Source organism: Aspergillus nomiae, assembly GCF_001204775.2.
Source record: "Aspergillus nomiae NRRL 13137 chromosome Unknown contig00052, whole genome shotgun sequence".
NCBI lineage: Eukaryota > Fungi > Ascomycota > Eurotiomycetes > Eurotiales > Aspergillaceae > Aspergillus > Aspergillus nomiae.
Genome location: NW_015378107.1, coordinates 96051 through 111078, shown reverse-complemented (window position 1 = coordinate 111078; position 15028 = coordinate 96051). Strand labels below are relative to the sequence as shown.

General features: G+C 52.6%; 6 protein-coding genes across 6 annotated transcripts; 2 read left to right on the top strand and 4 right to left on the bottom strand.

Moving 5' to 3' along the window:
* Positions 1-213: 213 nt before the first annotated feature.
* Positions 214-4968, bottom strand: ANOM_003505 (uncharacterized protein; the record flags this gene model as incomplete). The annotated part of the gene is made up of 5 exons (XM_015548762.1): positions 214-2446; positions 2498-2582; positions 3472-3968; positions 4025-4775; positions 4857-4968. The coding sequence occupies 5 exons, from the start codon at positions 4966-4968 to the stop codon at positions 214-216; spliced, it is 3678 nt and encodes a 1225-aa protein (XP_015409391.1).
* Positions 4969-5494: 526 nt separating this feature from the next.
* On the bottom strand, positions 5495-7061 carry ANOM_003504 (acetylornithine transaminase; the record flags this gene model as incomplete). Its single annotated transcript, XM_015548761.1, has 3 exons — positions 6917-7061; positions 6629-6862; positions 5495-6562 (listed from the first exon to the last, which is right to left on the bottom strand). Exons 1-3 carry the CDS (start codon positions 7043-7045, stop codon positions 5495-5497), a joined length of 1431 nt encoding a protein of 476 aa, XP_015409392.1. The 5' UTR covers positions 7046-7061.
* Positions 7062-7394: 333 nt separating this feature from the next.
* Positions 7395-7847, top strand: ANOM_003503 (succinate dehydrogenase assembly factor 4; the record flags this gene model as incomplete). Its single annotated transcript, XM_015548760.1, has 1 exon — positions 7395-7847. One exon carries the CDS (start codon positions 7395-7397, stop codon positions 7845-7847), a length of 453 nt encoding a protein of 150 aa, XP_015409393.1.
* A 591-nt stretch (positions 7848-8438) lies between these two features.
* On the bottom strand, positions 8439-9731 carry ANOM_003502 (hydroxymethylglutaryl-CoA lyase; the record flags this gene model as incomplete). Its single annotated transcript, XM_015548759.1, has 2 exons — positions 9346-9731; positions 8439-9236 (listed from the first exon to the last, which is right to left on the bottom strand). Exons 1-2 carry the CDS (start codon positions 9598-9600, stop codon positions 8439-8441), a joined length of 1053 nt encoding a protein of 350 aa, XP_015409394.1. The 5' UTR covers positions 9601-9731.
* Positions 9732-9940: 209 nt separating this feature from the next.
* dph1 (2-(3-amino-3-carboxypropyl)histidine synthase) lies at positions 9941-11310 on the top strand (the record flags this gene model as incomplete). The annotated part of the gene is made up of 2 exons (XM_015548758.1): positions 9941-10091; positions 10154-11310. The coding sequence occupies 2 exons, from the start codon at positions 9941-9943 to the stop codon at positions 11308-11310; spliced, it is 1308 nt and encodes a 435-aa protein (XP_015409395.1).
* Positions 11311-11567: 257 nt separating this feature from the next.
* ANOM_003500 (uncharacterized protein) lies at positions 11568-14348 on the bottom strand (the record flags this gene model as incomplete). Its single annotated transcript, XM_015548757.1, has 1 exon — positions 11568-14348. One exon carries the CDS (start codon positions 14346-14348, stop codon positions 11568-11570), a length of 2781 nt encoding a protein of 926 aa, XP_015409396.1.
* Positions 14349-15028: the final 680 nt, after the last annotated feature.

Below are 15028 nucleotides of genomic sequence, written 5' to 3'. Positions count from 1 at the left end.
TGTTTGGAGCCAAACCATGGCGTCGCACTTGGTTTTGGAGGCAATGACATCTAGGGTCTTACACAAGCATTAACCACGCTATATGATTGTTTTATATATATATATAGTCTTCGTATTGCTTATGACATTGTCAATGCGTAGTCGATACGCGATCTATCCTGATAATCAACGTGTATATTCATGAACATCATTCAAAACACTCTCCAGCCACTCTCACGGCGTCCGGGCTCCCTCTCCTATCCCCATCAACCCTCCAGCCAAACCATTCATCCTGCGATCCAAGAGATCCTCCTCACTAGGAAGGCTGCCAATGCTTCTATCCCTACGTTTGGGCGGAGGGGTCTGCAGGGCGTCTGAGATATAGTCATGGGCCGGAGGCATAGTGAGTTTCGTGGGCGCATCGCGTCGTCTTCTGCTGAGCCCCTTGGGCCGGGAACGGCGACCTCGGGATGCACTTGGACCCTGGCTGCCACTTGCAGTCTGAGACTCATTGTCATTCGACGCAGAGCCTTGGAGACGAACATGACTCGTCCCGTTGGACGGCTTGCCGCGCATTTGACTGGTACTATCATCCGGGTTCAATGGGGTCATCCTGCCGAGGCTCATCTCCAAGGGTCTATCCTCGTCACCTGACGATTCGCCCGTGAGGCTGCGTTTATGGTGACGTGGGCTGCCGCTATTGGCGTCCGCCTTCGGCACCTGGTAGTATGGTGCGCTGTCGTGCAGTGACTGGAGCAAACTGGACGATGACTTCCGTCTCTCGGCGGCCTCGAACAAATCCTGGATCCAGGCTGCGCACTTGTTGATATGCTTCCAGCTATCGGGAAAGAAGCCTGCCATTTGCAGGAATCCGTGAGAGATCCCGGGGAGTAATGACACCTCCACGTGGTCCTTTTCATTGAATGCTCGGTGAGACTTCTCAAGCCCCAGCTCCTGTCTTTCCCGGAATTGGTGTAGCTTGGCCTGGCGCAGTCTCCCAGCGAAGATTACCGTGTCGTCAACTAGTGGGTCACGCTCGCCTGTGACGATGTATGTTTTGGGGAACCGTGCGAGAAGGGCCTCGGGGGTGAGCACGGGAGAGAGCAGGAAGTCCGTGCTGAAGTCAGGGCGATTGTGAGGCCCGATATAGAGGATTATCATTGCCCTCATCATCTCGGGGGTCAGGATCCGATCATGGACATACGAGATCATTGAGGAAACGGCCAGACGGGTACGGATTTGTTTCGGGTGGTGGCTCTGCGCAATGGCAGCGGTCTGAGCGGCCAGGTTGTCCGCCTTGAGTTTTTCTTCCAGTTTCTTGGAAGCACCCTGAGCTACATCCTCAGCTTCTTCCAGGTCCAGGTCAGAAGACGAGTCGCGGAGAAGGTCTTCTGTGGAAGGGCCTGGCGATGTGAATGGCGTCAAACGCTGGTAGTCCATGTTTTTCTGTCGGAGGACGCTCTCGTTCGTCCGCCGCGCGCTCTTATCTTGTATAAGTGACATTTGCTCCTCCGTCATCCAGCTTTCGACTCTCATATTCAACGCCGGATATGCTAAAACAAGCCCATCTGGACGAGGGAGCATGTGGTCACCTTGCCAACGGGGAGCATCTGAGCTGCCGGATTGGAGGGCCATCAGGGTAGTGCCCACTGCCAGATTTCCACCAGCACTATCTCCTGCAAGCACAATACGTGGCTGCACGTTCCCGCTTAATCCCAAGCAACGCCCGCGCGTAGTGACGATGGTATGATAGACATCATAACATTCATTGAGCGCATACGGGTAGGGATACTCTGGTGCCTTTTTGTAATCAAGACTAAGGATCGGCACCTTTGTTTTCCCAGCCCAGGCAAGCAGTCGATCCTCTGAAGTGCGGGGGCTCATGGCGACATATCCGCCCCCGGGGATATCCAGGATAATACAGGTCTGGTCGCGTAACGCACTCAGAGGACCATCAAAGTAAAGCCATGCATTGGTTGGCTCTGTATAGCTGGACTGCGGAGGACGAGGAATCCGTATCGCACGAGGCGGATATTTTGTAAGTCGGGGCCGAAGCAGACTGGCGAGTGCCCACAGGTACGGCGTGGTGCCTTTGTTCCATGAGACTCGCAGGTGCTCTACGGTTAGGGTTGCTCGAACCCGACGAACCTTTTCATCTGCCTGCTCCGCAGCGAAAAGGTAGTAAACTGTAAACGCCAAAGACGCGATATCTCGTAGCCACTTCGGCTTGACTTTCATTGCGGTCCAGAAGCCAGCGTCGAGGGCCGTGGCGATCCATGTTGCCCGGAAGAAAGAGCGTGAATACAAATTGGCTAGTGGTTCCGGACACTCTAAGCCAACAATCTTTGCAAAGTTGCGGCAGAGGTACAGCCACAGGAAAACGCCCACGGTAGTTTGCCAAACACTTAGCTTTGCCGATAGGCGAGCTGAGACGTTGCGAAAGATAGGAGGGCCATGTTTGTTTCCTCTGCACGAAACTACTTAGCTACGGTTCTGACTACCTGTTAGAGCACCATACCTGAGGAGATAGGTAGACCAGAAAAGGAAGACGGCAAGGACCTGAATCTTTCGGAATTTGGTCGATGGTCTTCCTAGCACATGGTCTGGGGTTTCCATCAGCGGCTGCTGAGCTCATTGGTGCCATTATAGAGCTTACCTATCATTGCCACGGGCTCACTGGATAGCGTAAGGGCTTATCTTTCCGTGTATGGCCTCTTCCTCGGCAAGATCCAAGTTGGCGGAATGTTGCAATATAGAGATACGAGTCACGGGCACGGAGGGATAGTGGCAATGGTTGACAAACTGAGGTCTATCCTATATGAATAAATAGCATGTACAAAAACCGGAGCGAATGCGAGTGTATCTGCAGTCAATTTCCAACTCAATTGTATGCCATGGCATGCGACCAGACAAAGAAATTTCAAAACGCCCGTATGGGAGACACGAAGAAAGAACTGAAGGAGGGAGTCTAGTCAAAGACGCCACAGTCTGGCCAACTGGAAAAGTAAACAAGCAAGAGTGAAGAAAGGTGAAAGATTCCACTCGATTTTGGGACTCCCTGGCGTGAAGAAGCCATGGATATAAGCTGGCGGATGACGGGGTCAAGCATGTGAAAGTCCCCACTACTCCCCACAGTGCTGATTGGAGAAGAGCATGGGGGGGGGGGGCTGAGGAATATGGAGTAGTAGTTGGTCCAGTGATCCGGGGCAGAGTCGCCAGAAACATTGATCGACCAGAAGACGACCATTATTAGGGTTCTTCGTTGGTGCCTCTGGAAGGGGGATCCTGTCTTGTCACGTTGCCGCCCTGTCACATGTTAGCCCCGTGACGCCATCACCGACTCATCAATCATAGTCAAGTGACTGGGCTTCAGCCCTATCGTATATTAATCGCTTACACAGGCTTATCTCCGGTTCAAGTTGCATAAGCTGGTCCATTGATTATCATATACCGAGCAGTGTAAACTAAAGGCCAGAATTAACTATAGCTTACGACAATAATCCCTTCCGTGCGCGTCTTGCCAGTCACACAACCAAACCTCAAAGATCATACTGAGGAAACCCGCGATACAAATACCCCCAGAGTCGCTGACGGTTGTCGCGCCCAGGGAAAATTCCCGATCCTCTGGGGGCACGCGCTCCCCTATCTCAGCGAACGTATTGACATAAACCAAGCCACCGAGGAGTCCCTCCCAGAAAATGATCGCAAAGATGATGTACACGCTAGGAATGAAGTTGAACAAAGAATGAAGAGTCAAAATAGCCAGATTCACAACCTGTAAGCATGATGGAAAATACAGATCATGGATGCGGAAGAAGGGAGTCGATGAACGTGAGATGAACACGCCGACCTGGTAAATCGCATTATACGCAGGGTAGAATGCACGGAAATGGGCGAACGGAGTCTCGCTCAGCGGAAAGAGTAGTGTGGGGGCCACTCCTTGGTTGATGGTATACTCTGCGACGTAGACTAACAGTAATGGAAGCATGCTAGATGTAAAACTTGTGAGCCAAGTCTCAGTCATCTTGTTCCGGGGTGTGCTTACAAAGGGAAGAAAAGCCCTCTTGCGCGCTGCAGATTTGCTTTGATATGTTCCCATCGGAGACTTCCACTCCCAGTCTGAGTTGCTTTTGGGTCCTCAGCGGAGTGTATGGAAGAAGCGAGAAGGCCATCAGCCTCACTGTTGGCTTCATCACGCTCGTAACTAAATGCCCGTTCTTCCGCAAGCCTATTATGGGTCCCAACAGCGCGATAGCCAGCTTGTACGGCCGACAGAGGATGGTGCATAAGGGATCTCGGCAGGATGGTAAAGAAGCTTACCACCATGACTGCTGGTAAGCAAGCAGATGCTAGAAGGGTTGTCTTCACACTGAGGCCGAAGGACGTAGTCGCGAGTGCATAAGCACCAGCACCGACCAGCCCCGCAGCTCCAGTTCCGCTTCCCCAAGCTGCCAGACTAAATGGACCGTAGAAGTGCGTCAACCCGAGAAAGCTTAACTCACCACCTCCGCTAGATAAACTGGCTAGGATAATCCCGGCAATCTTGGTAGAGATCGTGCCACCATCCGTGTAGCCAGGGCTCAACGCAACAAGAAGCATTCCGATGGCGGAGAGGAGCACGAATATCACCACCCGTACCGAATATGGTACTACATGGATAAAATACGGCGCAATGAGCTTAGTCCCAAACGAAGGGATGACATCTGCGAGAAGAACGACGCCTTTGGGCACACCAGGTCCGACTAAATCAAGAGCAGCTGATAGGATGATGACATAAAGAACATTGTTTATCAAGCCTAGTTTCTCAAATGAGTAAACACAGCAGGTTAGTAACTATATGTTCTGCTTCTTGCTCTACTTCAGTGCCAATGGCTCACCAAACAGCCAGAACGCAATACAGACCCGGGGGTCAGCGCCACTGAATAAAGCACTTAGTCGCTCTCGGAATCTAGCCCAGGAGGAAGAAGGGGCTCCAGGGAGAGGTAACATTGGTGTTTCCTCTGATGTAGAGGTTCTAGGCATAGTAGAAAAAGGCGCGAGGGGGAATTGGATTGATGATTTGTCAATGCTCTACTAAGCGGAGTGAAAGATCATACAGGCCATCAACTTCGATATGGACATAGGATCGGCATCACTGCTGAATTGCGCACCGTAGTCTGCTCTATAGGATGTCAAATGGGAAGAGTGTCGAGGTAACGGGAAGCGGTCTGCCGCCAACTGATAAGGATGGCAAGTGAGCGCGTGACCGGTAGCCTTGATGCCTTACTGCCTGGATTCTCTGCCTTAGGATACTTTTACAGATATGCCTCGATCAAGAGTAATTCGAACACTTCGAAATCTCCCACAGTCTATATTTAGGATGCACCGAACTAGCTGCCTTCTATCGTTACTCGAGATGAACAGAGGAAAACACAGGAAGAGCACATGGTATATGAACAGCTAACATTCATCAGTCAGTGAATGTGACGTATACTGAAATGTCGAACATTTTTGGCACGCAAGAAGACTCCGTCATTTATGCCTTGGTGATGACGGCATCCAGAGCCTGCTCCAAGATCTTCAAGGCTGTCTTGATCTGATCCTCAGTGATGGTCAGAGGAGGGACAAAGCGGAGGCAGCCATCACCAGCAGTGATGATCAACAAACCGCGTTCCCGCGCGGCAGTGATCAAGTCGGATGCCTTAGATGTGAATTCCTGGGAGAGCTGGGCTCCCAAAATCAAACCGCGACCACGGATCTCCGAGATAACACCAGGATACTTCTTCTGGAGATCCTTAAGCCCCGAGATGAGTGCCGCCGATTTAGTCTCGACAGAGGTTTGCAGCTCCGAAGTTGCGAGGCGCTCAACAATGTGGTGTGCCACGCGGCATACCAATGGGTTTCCACCGAAGGTGGTTCCGTGGTCACCAGCCTTGATATGCTCCGCAACAGTCTTTCCTGAGACAATGGTCGCGCCGATAGGGACACCGTTGCCCAGCGCCTTAGCCGAGGTCAGGATATCCGGGTGTGCAGCTTCGCCCGACGCGGGGGCAAGGGAAGGGTGGGCATGAGCCCAGAAAGTACCGGTACGAGAAAGACCACATTGGATCTCGTCGAAAATCAAAACGGCCCCGACCTCGTCGCAGCGTTTGCGGAGAGCTGCGAGGAACTCGGGAGTAGCAACGTTAACACCACCCTCGCCCTGGATCGGCTCCACAATGACACCACAGGTCTTGTCCGTGATAAGAGTCTGAAGTTGTTCTACATCATTGTAGTTACCGTACTTGAAGCCCGGGAGCATGGGGGAGAAAGGTGTCTGGTACTTTGGGTTGGGGGTAGCGGAGAGAGCGCCCATCGTGCGGCCGTGGAACGAGTTGTGGAAGGAAACGAATTCATGCTTTGCGCCCGAGGGGTCGAGGGACTTGCCGACCTTACGAGCGAACTTGATGGCCGCCTCGTTCGCCTCTGTTCCCGAGTTGGAAATGAACACCTGGGATGCATCGCGCATGGCGCCAGACTCCCGTGTCTTTGTGATCAACAGCTTGCTGAGAGCGCCGGTCCATGCATTGTGGTAAAGGTTCGAGGCGTGGATGAGGGTCTCGGCCTAAGGCAAATTAGTCTTAAATCAACAACTGACCCTATGTTGTATCGCGCCGTAGCATATACGCACCTGCTCAGCAATAATCTGTGCGATCTCGGGGTCACAGTGACCGAGAGAGTTCACGGCAATACCAGCTGTGAGATCAAGGTACCGCCTGTTCTCCATATCCCATAAGTAGCACCCTTGGCCTTTTACCATCATCGGAGCAGGGCGAACGTAGGTAGGGACCATAAAGGGTGCTCGCTCTTCCACGAAGGACATTGTTGCGGAATCGGCAGCCGGGTCGGGATTGGGCAGAGATGTCTGTCACGAGCTTTATAAGTTTTGTGTATCAGGCACCTTCAGGTCTCAGCATACCTTTGTCTGAGACTTCGCATTTGGACCTGTTGCGGAGGATGCGAATCGTCGCTGAAGTGGTGACTCAATAACAGGGACCAGCTTCCTTGCGAGCGGCAGTCGCCGCGAGGCCACACGTACGAAGGCCATTCGGATGGAAGTAAATGGAATGAAATATGAATAGATGCAAGCAATTGAGACTAGGAGAGGAGTATTTAAGGAGAAAAGAGAGATTTGCGGTGAGTCACCGAAAGGAGAGAAAAGCGAAAGGACGAAATGTACGGGTCAAACAAATCCCGCGATATCGGGATGGGAGCCCATACCGGCTTATCTGATCACAAACTGTATTGTGATTTGCTCTCCGCCACTCCGCAATTAAAATCATTTACCTAAGGTCACTGACTGTCTCTGACTCTGCAGTCTTCTTGGACAACAATTCTTCCACCCCACTCGTGGCCGTCGCAGCACTTTAAAAAGAAAAGATACTCCCACGCCAAGCATGGCTCTCTCACTTGCTGCTCGCCGGGTATTCAGTCCCGTCAAGACAATGCGCATCTCCACCCGGACCTTCTCGAGCCGTCCGGTTCTCCGCAGCTCCGACGACAATCCCGCCTTCGCATTTGGACGCGGCCCAGCTCCTCCTCGTCTACCCAAGGAAGAACAAGAGATCTTCGAAGAACTTCAAAAGAAATCTACCGGTGCCTTCAGTACCCCACGGACAACCCCTCAAATTAACCAATCACCCCACTCCGAACCCGCCAACGAAAATCCCGAGTTTAAGGCGTCAGGAAACGGGGAGGAACTTCACCCAGATTTGCGAGGCGGTCTTCAGCCTGAATTTGAGGGGGAGCAGAACCCTAAGACAGGCGAGGTCGGTGGACCGAAGAACGAGCCACTGCGTTGGGGCGCTGAGGGTGATTGGAGCTATGGAGGTCGCGTCACCGATTTCTAAGTAGCGATGCATCCTATCGATTCGTTGTCGGCGAACAATTAGTTGAATATGCAGAAGTTGTGAATTTCGGTCATTGCATCAGTCGGCGTTGGGTACTACGATATCAGATGTATATATCATTTAGGCTATGGAAGCCTCTCCTCTCATATCTCCCTGTTACTTTGTGATATCTCCAGAGCAATGTACAATATCGTCGACAAAGTAAGTAGTTAGATGTCTTCGACAGTAGTATGCAACGTACAATACTAGCTCACACGTCAAGGGGGATTTGGTGGTGTACCAAGATAGATCGCCTATTGGCTGGACGAAGTTTACCGTTAAAACCTATAGCTCTGATGCATTTTACATTATACAACGCGATTTACGTTCAAGTCATCCGAATCAGGTATTCCATGCGATAGTGGAAGCAAATATTTGGAAGCTATACTAGCCTTGTATGTTATGACGGAGACACGGTATTTGCATGAGCAGCGGAGCTTGCAGAACCCGCAATGCGCAGCATGAGTTTTATATGATGACAAAAGATGACAGCCCCCCAAACACATGTTTAATCGACGAAGATATTAGGTTCTCCATACGAAAGACTGGTCCTCACTCTTGAATCCTTGCCAGGGTTGCTTTCCCGGCTCTACTTTCGTTAGCCCGATCCAGCTCGCCGCTGATCCAACCGCCGATCTTAGCCATCTCCTCCAGATTGATTCCAGTGTGCATTCCAAGACTATGAATCGTATGAACCAAGTCTTCTGTCGAGATATTGCCAGTGGCGCCCTTGGAGTAGGGACAGCCACCGAGTCCGCCCACACTGCTGTCGAAAATCCGAATGCCATGCTCCAATCCCACGACGGTGTTAACCAAGGCCTGTCCATATGTATCATGGAAATGAAGTGCAAGATCATTGTTCGCGATTCCCGCCGCTTTGAGCGCTTGTAGGAGCTCCATCGTACGTGGGGCTGTTCCCATACCTGTGGTGTCAGCTACCGACACTTCATCAGCACCCATCTCGAGTAGGGTGGCCGTAATGTCGGCCACCTTTGACGGTGAGACATCAGGTCCTTCGTACGGACAGCCCAGAGCAACGGAAACGTAACCTCGGACACGAATGTTTTTCGTTTTGGCCAACTCTACAATGGGCCGAATGCGCTCCAACGACTCCGCGATGGTGCAATTGGTATTTGCTTTGGAGAACGCCTCCGTCGCCGCAGCAAAGAGTGAAATTTCGGTTGATGTGGATGTCTTAGTATTCTCTGCAGGGACACCCGCAGTGTCCATGATCTTGACAAGATTCTCTAGCCCCTTGATATTAGGCACCAAGTAGTTATATGCAATAGCATTCTGCGACTGCGGCGGGGATGTGAGAAGCTTTTCACATATTTCCGTCGTGCTTGCCATCTAATTTATGATAAATAACATTAGTTCACCATATTTTAAACAAGGATGCCAGCCGTTTCGCATCCAGTCAAGGTGACTGGGCATACGTCGTAGAGCCGGGGATATATACCTGAGGCACCCATTTTGCAGGAACAAACGATCCAGCTTCAATTGTTGTCACACCAGTTTTTGACAGCTTCTCAATTAACTGAAGCTTGGTTTCGAGTGGTATGGACTTTTTCTCATTCTGCAATCCATCTCGTGCCCCTACTTCAACAATGCGAACATGGTCCGAAGTTAACCGCGCCTCTGTCGCAAAGCGTCGAGTGGGTGGAGCAGCTCGAAGGGCAGTGAATAGGCCGAGTCTGGGCCGGAACTTCATCATCGTGGAGGTGGCAGATTACTAGGTTAAGAGGGAAGGAAAGTATTGTCTAGAAGACAATGACAAAAAGGAAAATGAGGAGAAAATGGAAGGGTAGAGAAAATCGTCCGATCAGAGAGCTTTTGGAGATCAACCGACGAAATGCGGAGAAGCGGCCACGGGTTAGAGTCGGCGCAACCCCCACCTGACCTCACTAAACCCGATCCATGCCAGTTTCCTTAGTCAGGCCGACTAGACCAAATTCTGCAAGGTAATTAATTTGCATCGAATTTCATCCCACTTCCAGATTGTCCCACGCACGTACACACGGAGTGCGCGACACTCACAATTGGGCAAGGACAAAATGGAGGACACAACCGCAAATGGATCGTCTGCCAACGGCACTTTGCGACAACCCAAGAAAAGATTTGTCGGACGACGCACGGCGGACGCCCAGGCGCAGAAAGAACAATCGTCAAGTCAAAATGATGTCGAGTCAACAAGCATCCAGAGAGGTTGGTGACATAACCTCTATGGTCCTAACTCCTTCGAAACATGAGCTGACAAGTCACTCAAGCTGCTCCCAGAAGGACACCTCGAACCCTGAATCAAGTCCCTCCTGAAATCCTCGAAGACCCCGAAATCCAAGCTGCAATCGACCTCCTGCCCAAGAACTACTCATTCGAAATCCCCAAGACAATTCACCGGATACGTTCATCCGGCGCAAAGAGGATAGCCTTACAGTTTCCCGAAGGTCTACTAATCTTCGCCACCACCATATCCGACATCATCACCCAGTTCTGCCCAGGCACAGAGACCCTCATCATGGGAGACGTCACATACGGCGCCTGCTGTATCGACGACTATACCGCGCGCGCCCTAGGCTGCGACCTCCTCGTCCACTACGCCCACAGCTGTCTCATCCCAGTAGACGTCACACAGATCAAAACCCTCTACATCTTCGTCGACATCAGCATCGACACCTCACACCTGATCGCAACCCTAGAGCGCAACTTCCAACCAGGCAAGACCATCGCAACCGTCGGAACCATCCAATTCAACGCCACCCTCCACGGTCTGAAACCCGTCCTCGAGCGCGCAGGCTACAAAGTCGTCATCCCACAAATCACGCCCTTATCTAAAGGCGAAATCCTCGGCTGTACATCCCCCCAGCTCTCCGACGAAATCGACATCCTTCTCTACCTCGGCGACGGCCGCTTCCACCTCGAATCCGCCATGATCCACAACCCCTCCATTCCCGCTTACCGCTACGACCCTTACTCGCGCATCCTCTCCCGTGAAACCTACGTGCACGATGAAATGCACACTCTCCGCCGCGACGCAATCAACACCGCCAAGTCTGCCAAAAAATGGGGTCTCATTCTCGGATCCCTCGGTCGACAGGGTAACCCCAATACCATGGCTATGATCGAGAACCACCTTAACGAGCGCGGAATCCCGTTCGTCAATCTGCTTCTCAGCGAGATCTTCCCGGGAAAGTTGGCGTCCATGTCAGATGTTGAATGCTGGGTGCAGATTGCTTGTCCGAGGTTGAGTATTGACTGGGGTTATGCGTTCCCGCGGCCACTGTTGACGCCGTATGAGGCGCTGATTGCTTTGGGAGTGAGGGAGAGCTGGGACACTGCCAATAAGGGCGTCTATCCGATGGACTTCTATGCCAAGGAAGGCCTTGGAAGGACGAAGCCTAGCCAGGCGATACCCGGCGCTGCCTAAAAGGCAAGAAAGAAAAAGAAAATAAATTGAAATAAGTTGAAATAAGTTGTGGGTCACGATATAAGATCCCACGCTCAGAAATTATGATTTTGCATGACATGTCCATATGAATAACGCAAAAAGTCGTCATATATAGAAGCTTGTTCACTCGGTTAAAATATCTTACGTCCCCAGATAGATAAGGCAGAAAGTAGGTTTCTTCCTAATGGTTACTAGTATTACATACAATATCCTGAATCGTTACATCGACCGTTTCATCATCCCTTAACTTCGTCGGCGCTATCCGTGTTAAGGTCACTTGCGCTTCCCCTGCGAAGCGACAGAATGCTCTTGCTCGCCAGTTCATCGGCAGTTCGTTCGGCAGCGCGCCATCGCGTGACCGCCTGCTCAACATCTTCGAACATCTCTATCGTGTCGTTGATGATACCTCCTTCATCCAACTCGGGAACCTGGGTGCTCTCTCTCGACCCGCTGTCGCTGGTCATCGGAAAGGCGGGCCCGAATCCGCGCTGAGGGAGGGGGTTGAACATGACGGCATTGGTAAACATCCGGATTAATTCCTTCTCCAGTTGCGCCGAGTTGACTATTCCTTTGGGAGGAATAACGTCCTCGGTTTTCTGCAGCATAAGAACCGCATTCTTCGATGGTGTTCCGGCATTCGGGGCCGGAGATTCACCGTCCGCGACGGGGGTATTTGCGGCTTCTGTAGCAGCAGCTACAGCCTTGCTACCTTGATGAATGGATGATTTGATGGACTTCAGATCCTGTGGCCGGTAGATGAGATCTCGATACCCCGGGGCATCGCGTTCGGTCAATGGCTTGGTAAAGATCGATGCGTGTTTATGAGTAGTCACATCATTCATGATCGGAGCACCCGTCCTAGGGAAGTTACGAGCACAAAGAACATAAGATGTCGTTTGGTTCGGGTCAATACGGCTGATGTGGTTAATCTCAGAGGGTAGGGTTTCTGCTTCCAACGCTTCACTGGCACCGCGCTTACGTTTCGGTCTGCCTCTACCTGGGCGGTCCTCTGAAGCAGCAGTACCTTTGCGGCCACTAGAAGGACGAGGTTCGGGTTCGGCAGCCTCCGAGATACCAGCTGGCGTGCTGGGCATCTCATGCTTGATCTTTCCTGGGTATACAGATTCAGACTCCTCGTCCCGGGACAATACAGAACGCCCCCGACTTCTAGATGAAGCTGCACTCCTATCGCGGCGCTTGCCGGGTTGCTTCTCTGGCTTCGGCTTCAGCCCTCCCTTGCCGTCTACATCAGGCCCTGCCACTTCTGAATCCCTGCCTCGCCCGGCGCCCTTCCTTTCATTTCGCCCGCGCTTCCGAGGTGGAGCGACAGGTTCCTCCGGCGTCGCTTCGCGAGAACCCATCAATGAAGGCGCCTTCTCGCTAATGGGACTTACATCCTCCCGTCGCGGCCGTTCTGGCGAACGAGGAGATTTTGGTATGCTCAGTCGAGGAGTCTTCTTCCAAGGTGTAAGAGAGCCAGGAGTGGCGATGGTCAGACGGGGGCGCGCATTTCTGGACTCTGAGTACAATAGCGCCTGTGCGGCTCCAGCTGGCGTCTCATAGCCAGTACCAATACCGCTAAGCGCTGGCGACTGCACAGCGGTAGAGATGGGCCGGGGAGTTGATGGGATGGTGGGTTGAGGTGTCTGGTAGGCGGCCTTTGTCTCTGCCTTCGGTAATGGTTGAGGCGGTTGCGATTGGAAAGGCTTTCCAGTAGTGGTCTGACCAGAGGGCTCTGGAGTCGGGTGCGAAGGAGCGGGTCGTGGTGTCTGAGGAGGTGGGTTCAACGACCACTGCTGGAAACTCGGTTGAGGTGGAGGGCGAGCAGCCGTAGCAGCTAGAGTCATTGGTGGGCCTTCCTTGCCAGCTGGTCTGCCGGTGGAGACTGGTTTCTGAAGGGCGGGAGAAATTGCTGGGGCATTTGCATTGTGCGGGGCTTGCGAGGGAGTTGCTGGAGGGGCGGGTACAGAGCCAATGCCCGGTGCTGGGGTAGCAGACGGTGGTATAGGTTTCTGTACTGCAGGAACATTCGTTGGCGTTTGACTGACCGGAGTATCTCGGGGTGCCAGGGGAGGTTGTTTGGGTGTTGCAGGTGGCTTTCCGCTGAGGGCCTGTGGTTGAGGTGGTTTGGGCGTTGTTTGTGGAATGGGCTGAGGACCAGCGGGCTGTTGCTGCGGTGGTCGCGGCGGCGGCGGAGGTAATTGTGACTGGACTTCTGTGGACACCGGCCTTTTCTGCGGTTGTCCAACCGGTTGTGTAGGAACGCGTTGCTCCTCTACTGGTGTTGGATGCGGCGCTGACACCGGGGGTTGTTTCGGGATATCTACCTCTTTGCCTTGCGGTTCCATCCGGGGTTGCTTGGTATCGATTCCGGGCGCTAGTTCTACAGAAGGCTTGTTCGCATCCTTGGGTTGTATTTGAGCGGGCATCTCCTCCTTGGTATCCACGTCCATCGGCTCTGGTTCAGGCTCGAGTTTCGGTTCGGGCGCTTGCAGCGTAGGTTTCTGGATAACTGGCGCTGGCACGGGCTCCGTGGGTGTTTCGCGCTCTTCCTTCTGTAGTCGCTCGATCTCATCCTTGATCTCTTTATATCTCACCTCCTCATTCCTAAGTTCCCGGGTCACTAACTCTTTGTATCGGGCATACAGATGCGAAACCAGATCCGGTATGATCGCAGCATGGCTCATTCCCTTATCGGCTAACCCATCCGGCCGCGGACTCGTAATCTTCCGTTTCTTGGGGTTAGCACCGTTGCTTTCCACATGATGGCCGTTGGGTTCGAGGGAGGAGATGATGTCGGCGGAGTTTCCACCATCCCGCATCAGGGTTGTATACAATTCCTCGAGAGCCTCCGGGGCAAGTCGCCCCGCATCGAACGCACCATTCTGGCGGATAAATGGGTTGTTGCGCAGTACATCGGAGATGGAAACGAAACTGGTGGGGCGGCTATCGAGGGCGGCGAGGGACTGAAAGAAGAGGAGCGACTCAAACGGAGTGTAGGCCGACAGAGGAGGCATCCCCCATTGCCCGTTTGATCGGCCACTGGGGGGAGAGGGTCTGGGGATGGGGGCCACGGTGATAAAGGTTGCACGATGGTTGGCCCGTCAGAGAGTTCAAATTGGGACAACCAATGGGTCAAGAACAACACAGCAGTGGTCCAGGTCCAAGAGTCCAGGTCCAGACCTCAGAAACGGGCAGAAAGCAGGTGATCGGAGGATTACGTGGAACCAGTCAGACCATCTGCGCAGAAAAATGGACGACGGCCGAAAACGGGAACAGGGAACAGAAAAATTAAATCCAGGAGCAAGACGCGACCGTGTCTCGTCCAAGGGGTTTCGAGGGCTTCAAAAAATTCTCAGAAAAATCGTAGAAATTTGAGACAGTAAAATTAAGGGTGCGGGTGGGATGAAAAGGATGACGATCCGGATGGGGGAGGGAAGATGACAAGTAGACGATATGAAGGGGAACTGAAGATGGGAAGGGTTAACTAGTGAGTGTTTGTCTGGATGAGCGCAATCGTTCAATTTTTGGTGGTCGTCCGCCTGCCCCGACGGAAAGAGAATCCAAGAGGCCAACTTTTCCCGGCCTCCCCAGCGATCACGTGCGTATAGGAGATCGCCCGCCAAGGTGATGTTATGGTACTGTATGGGGCATCGGTGCCCAGTGGTATGGATCCGTATTACCTGCTAGTCATGCA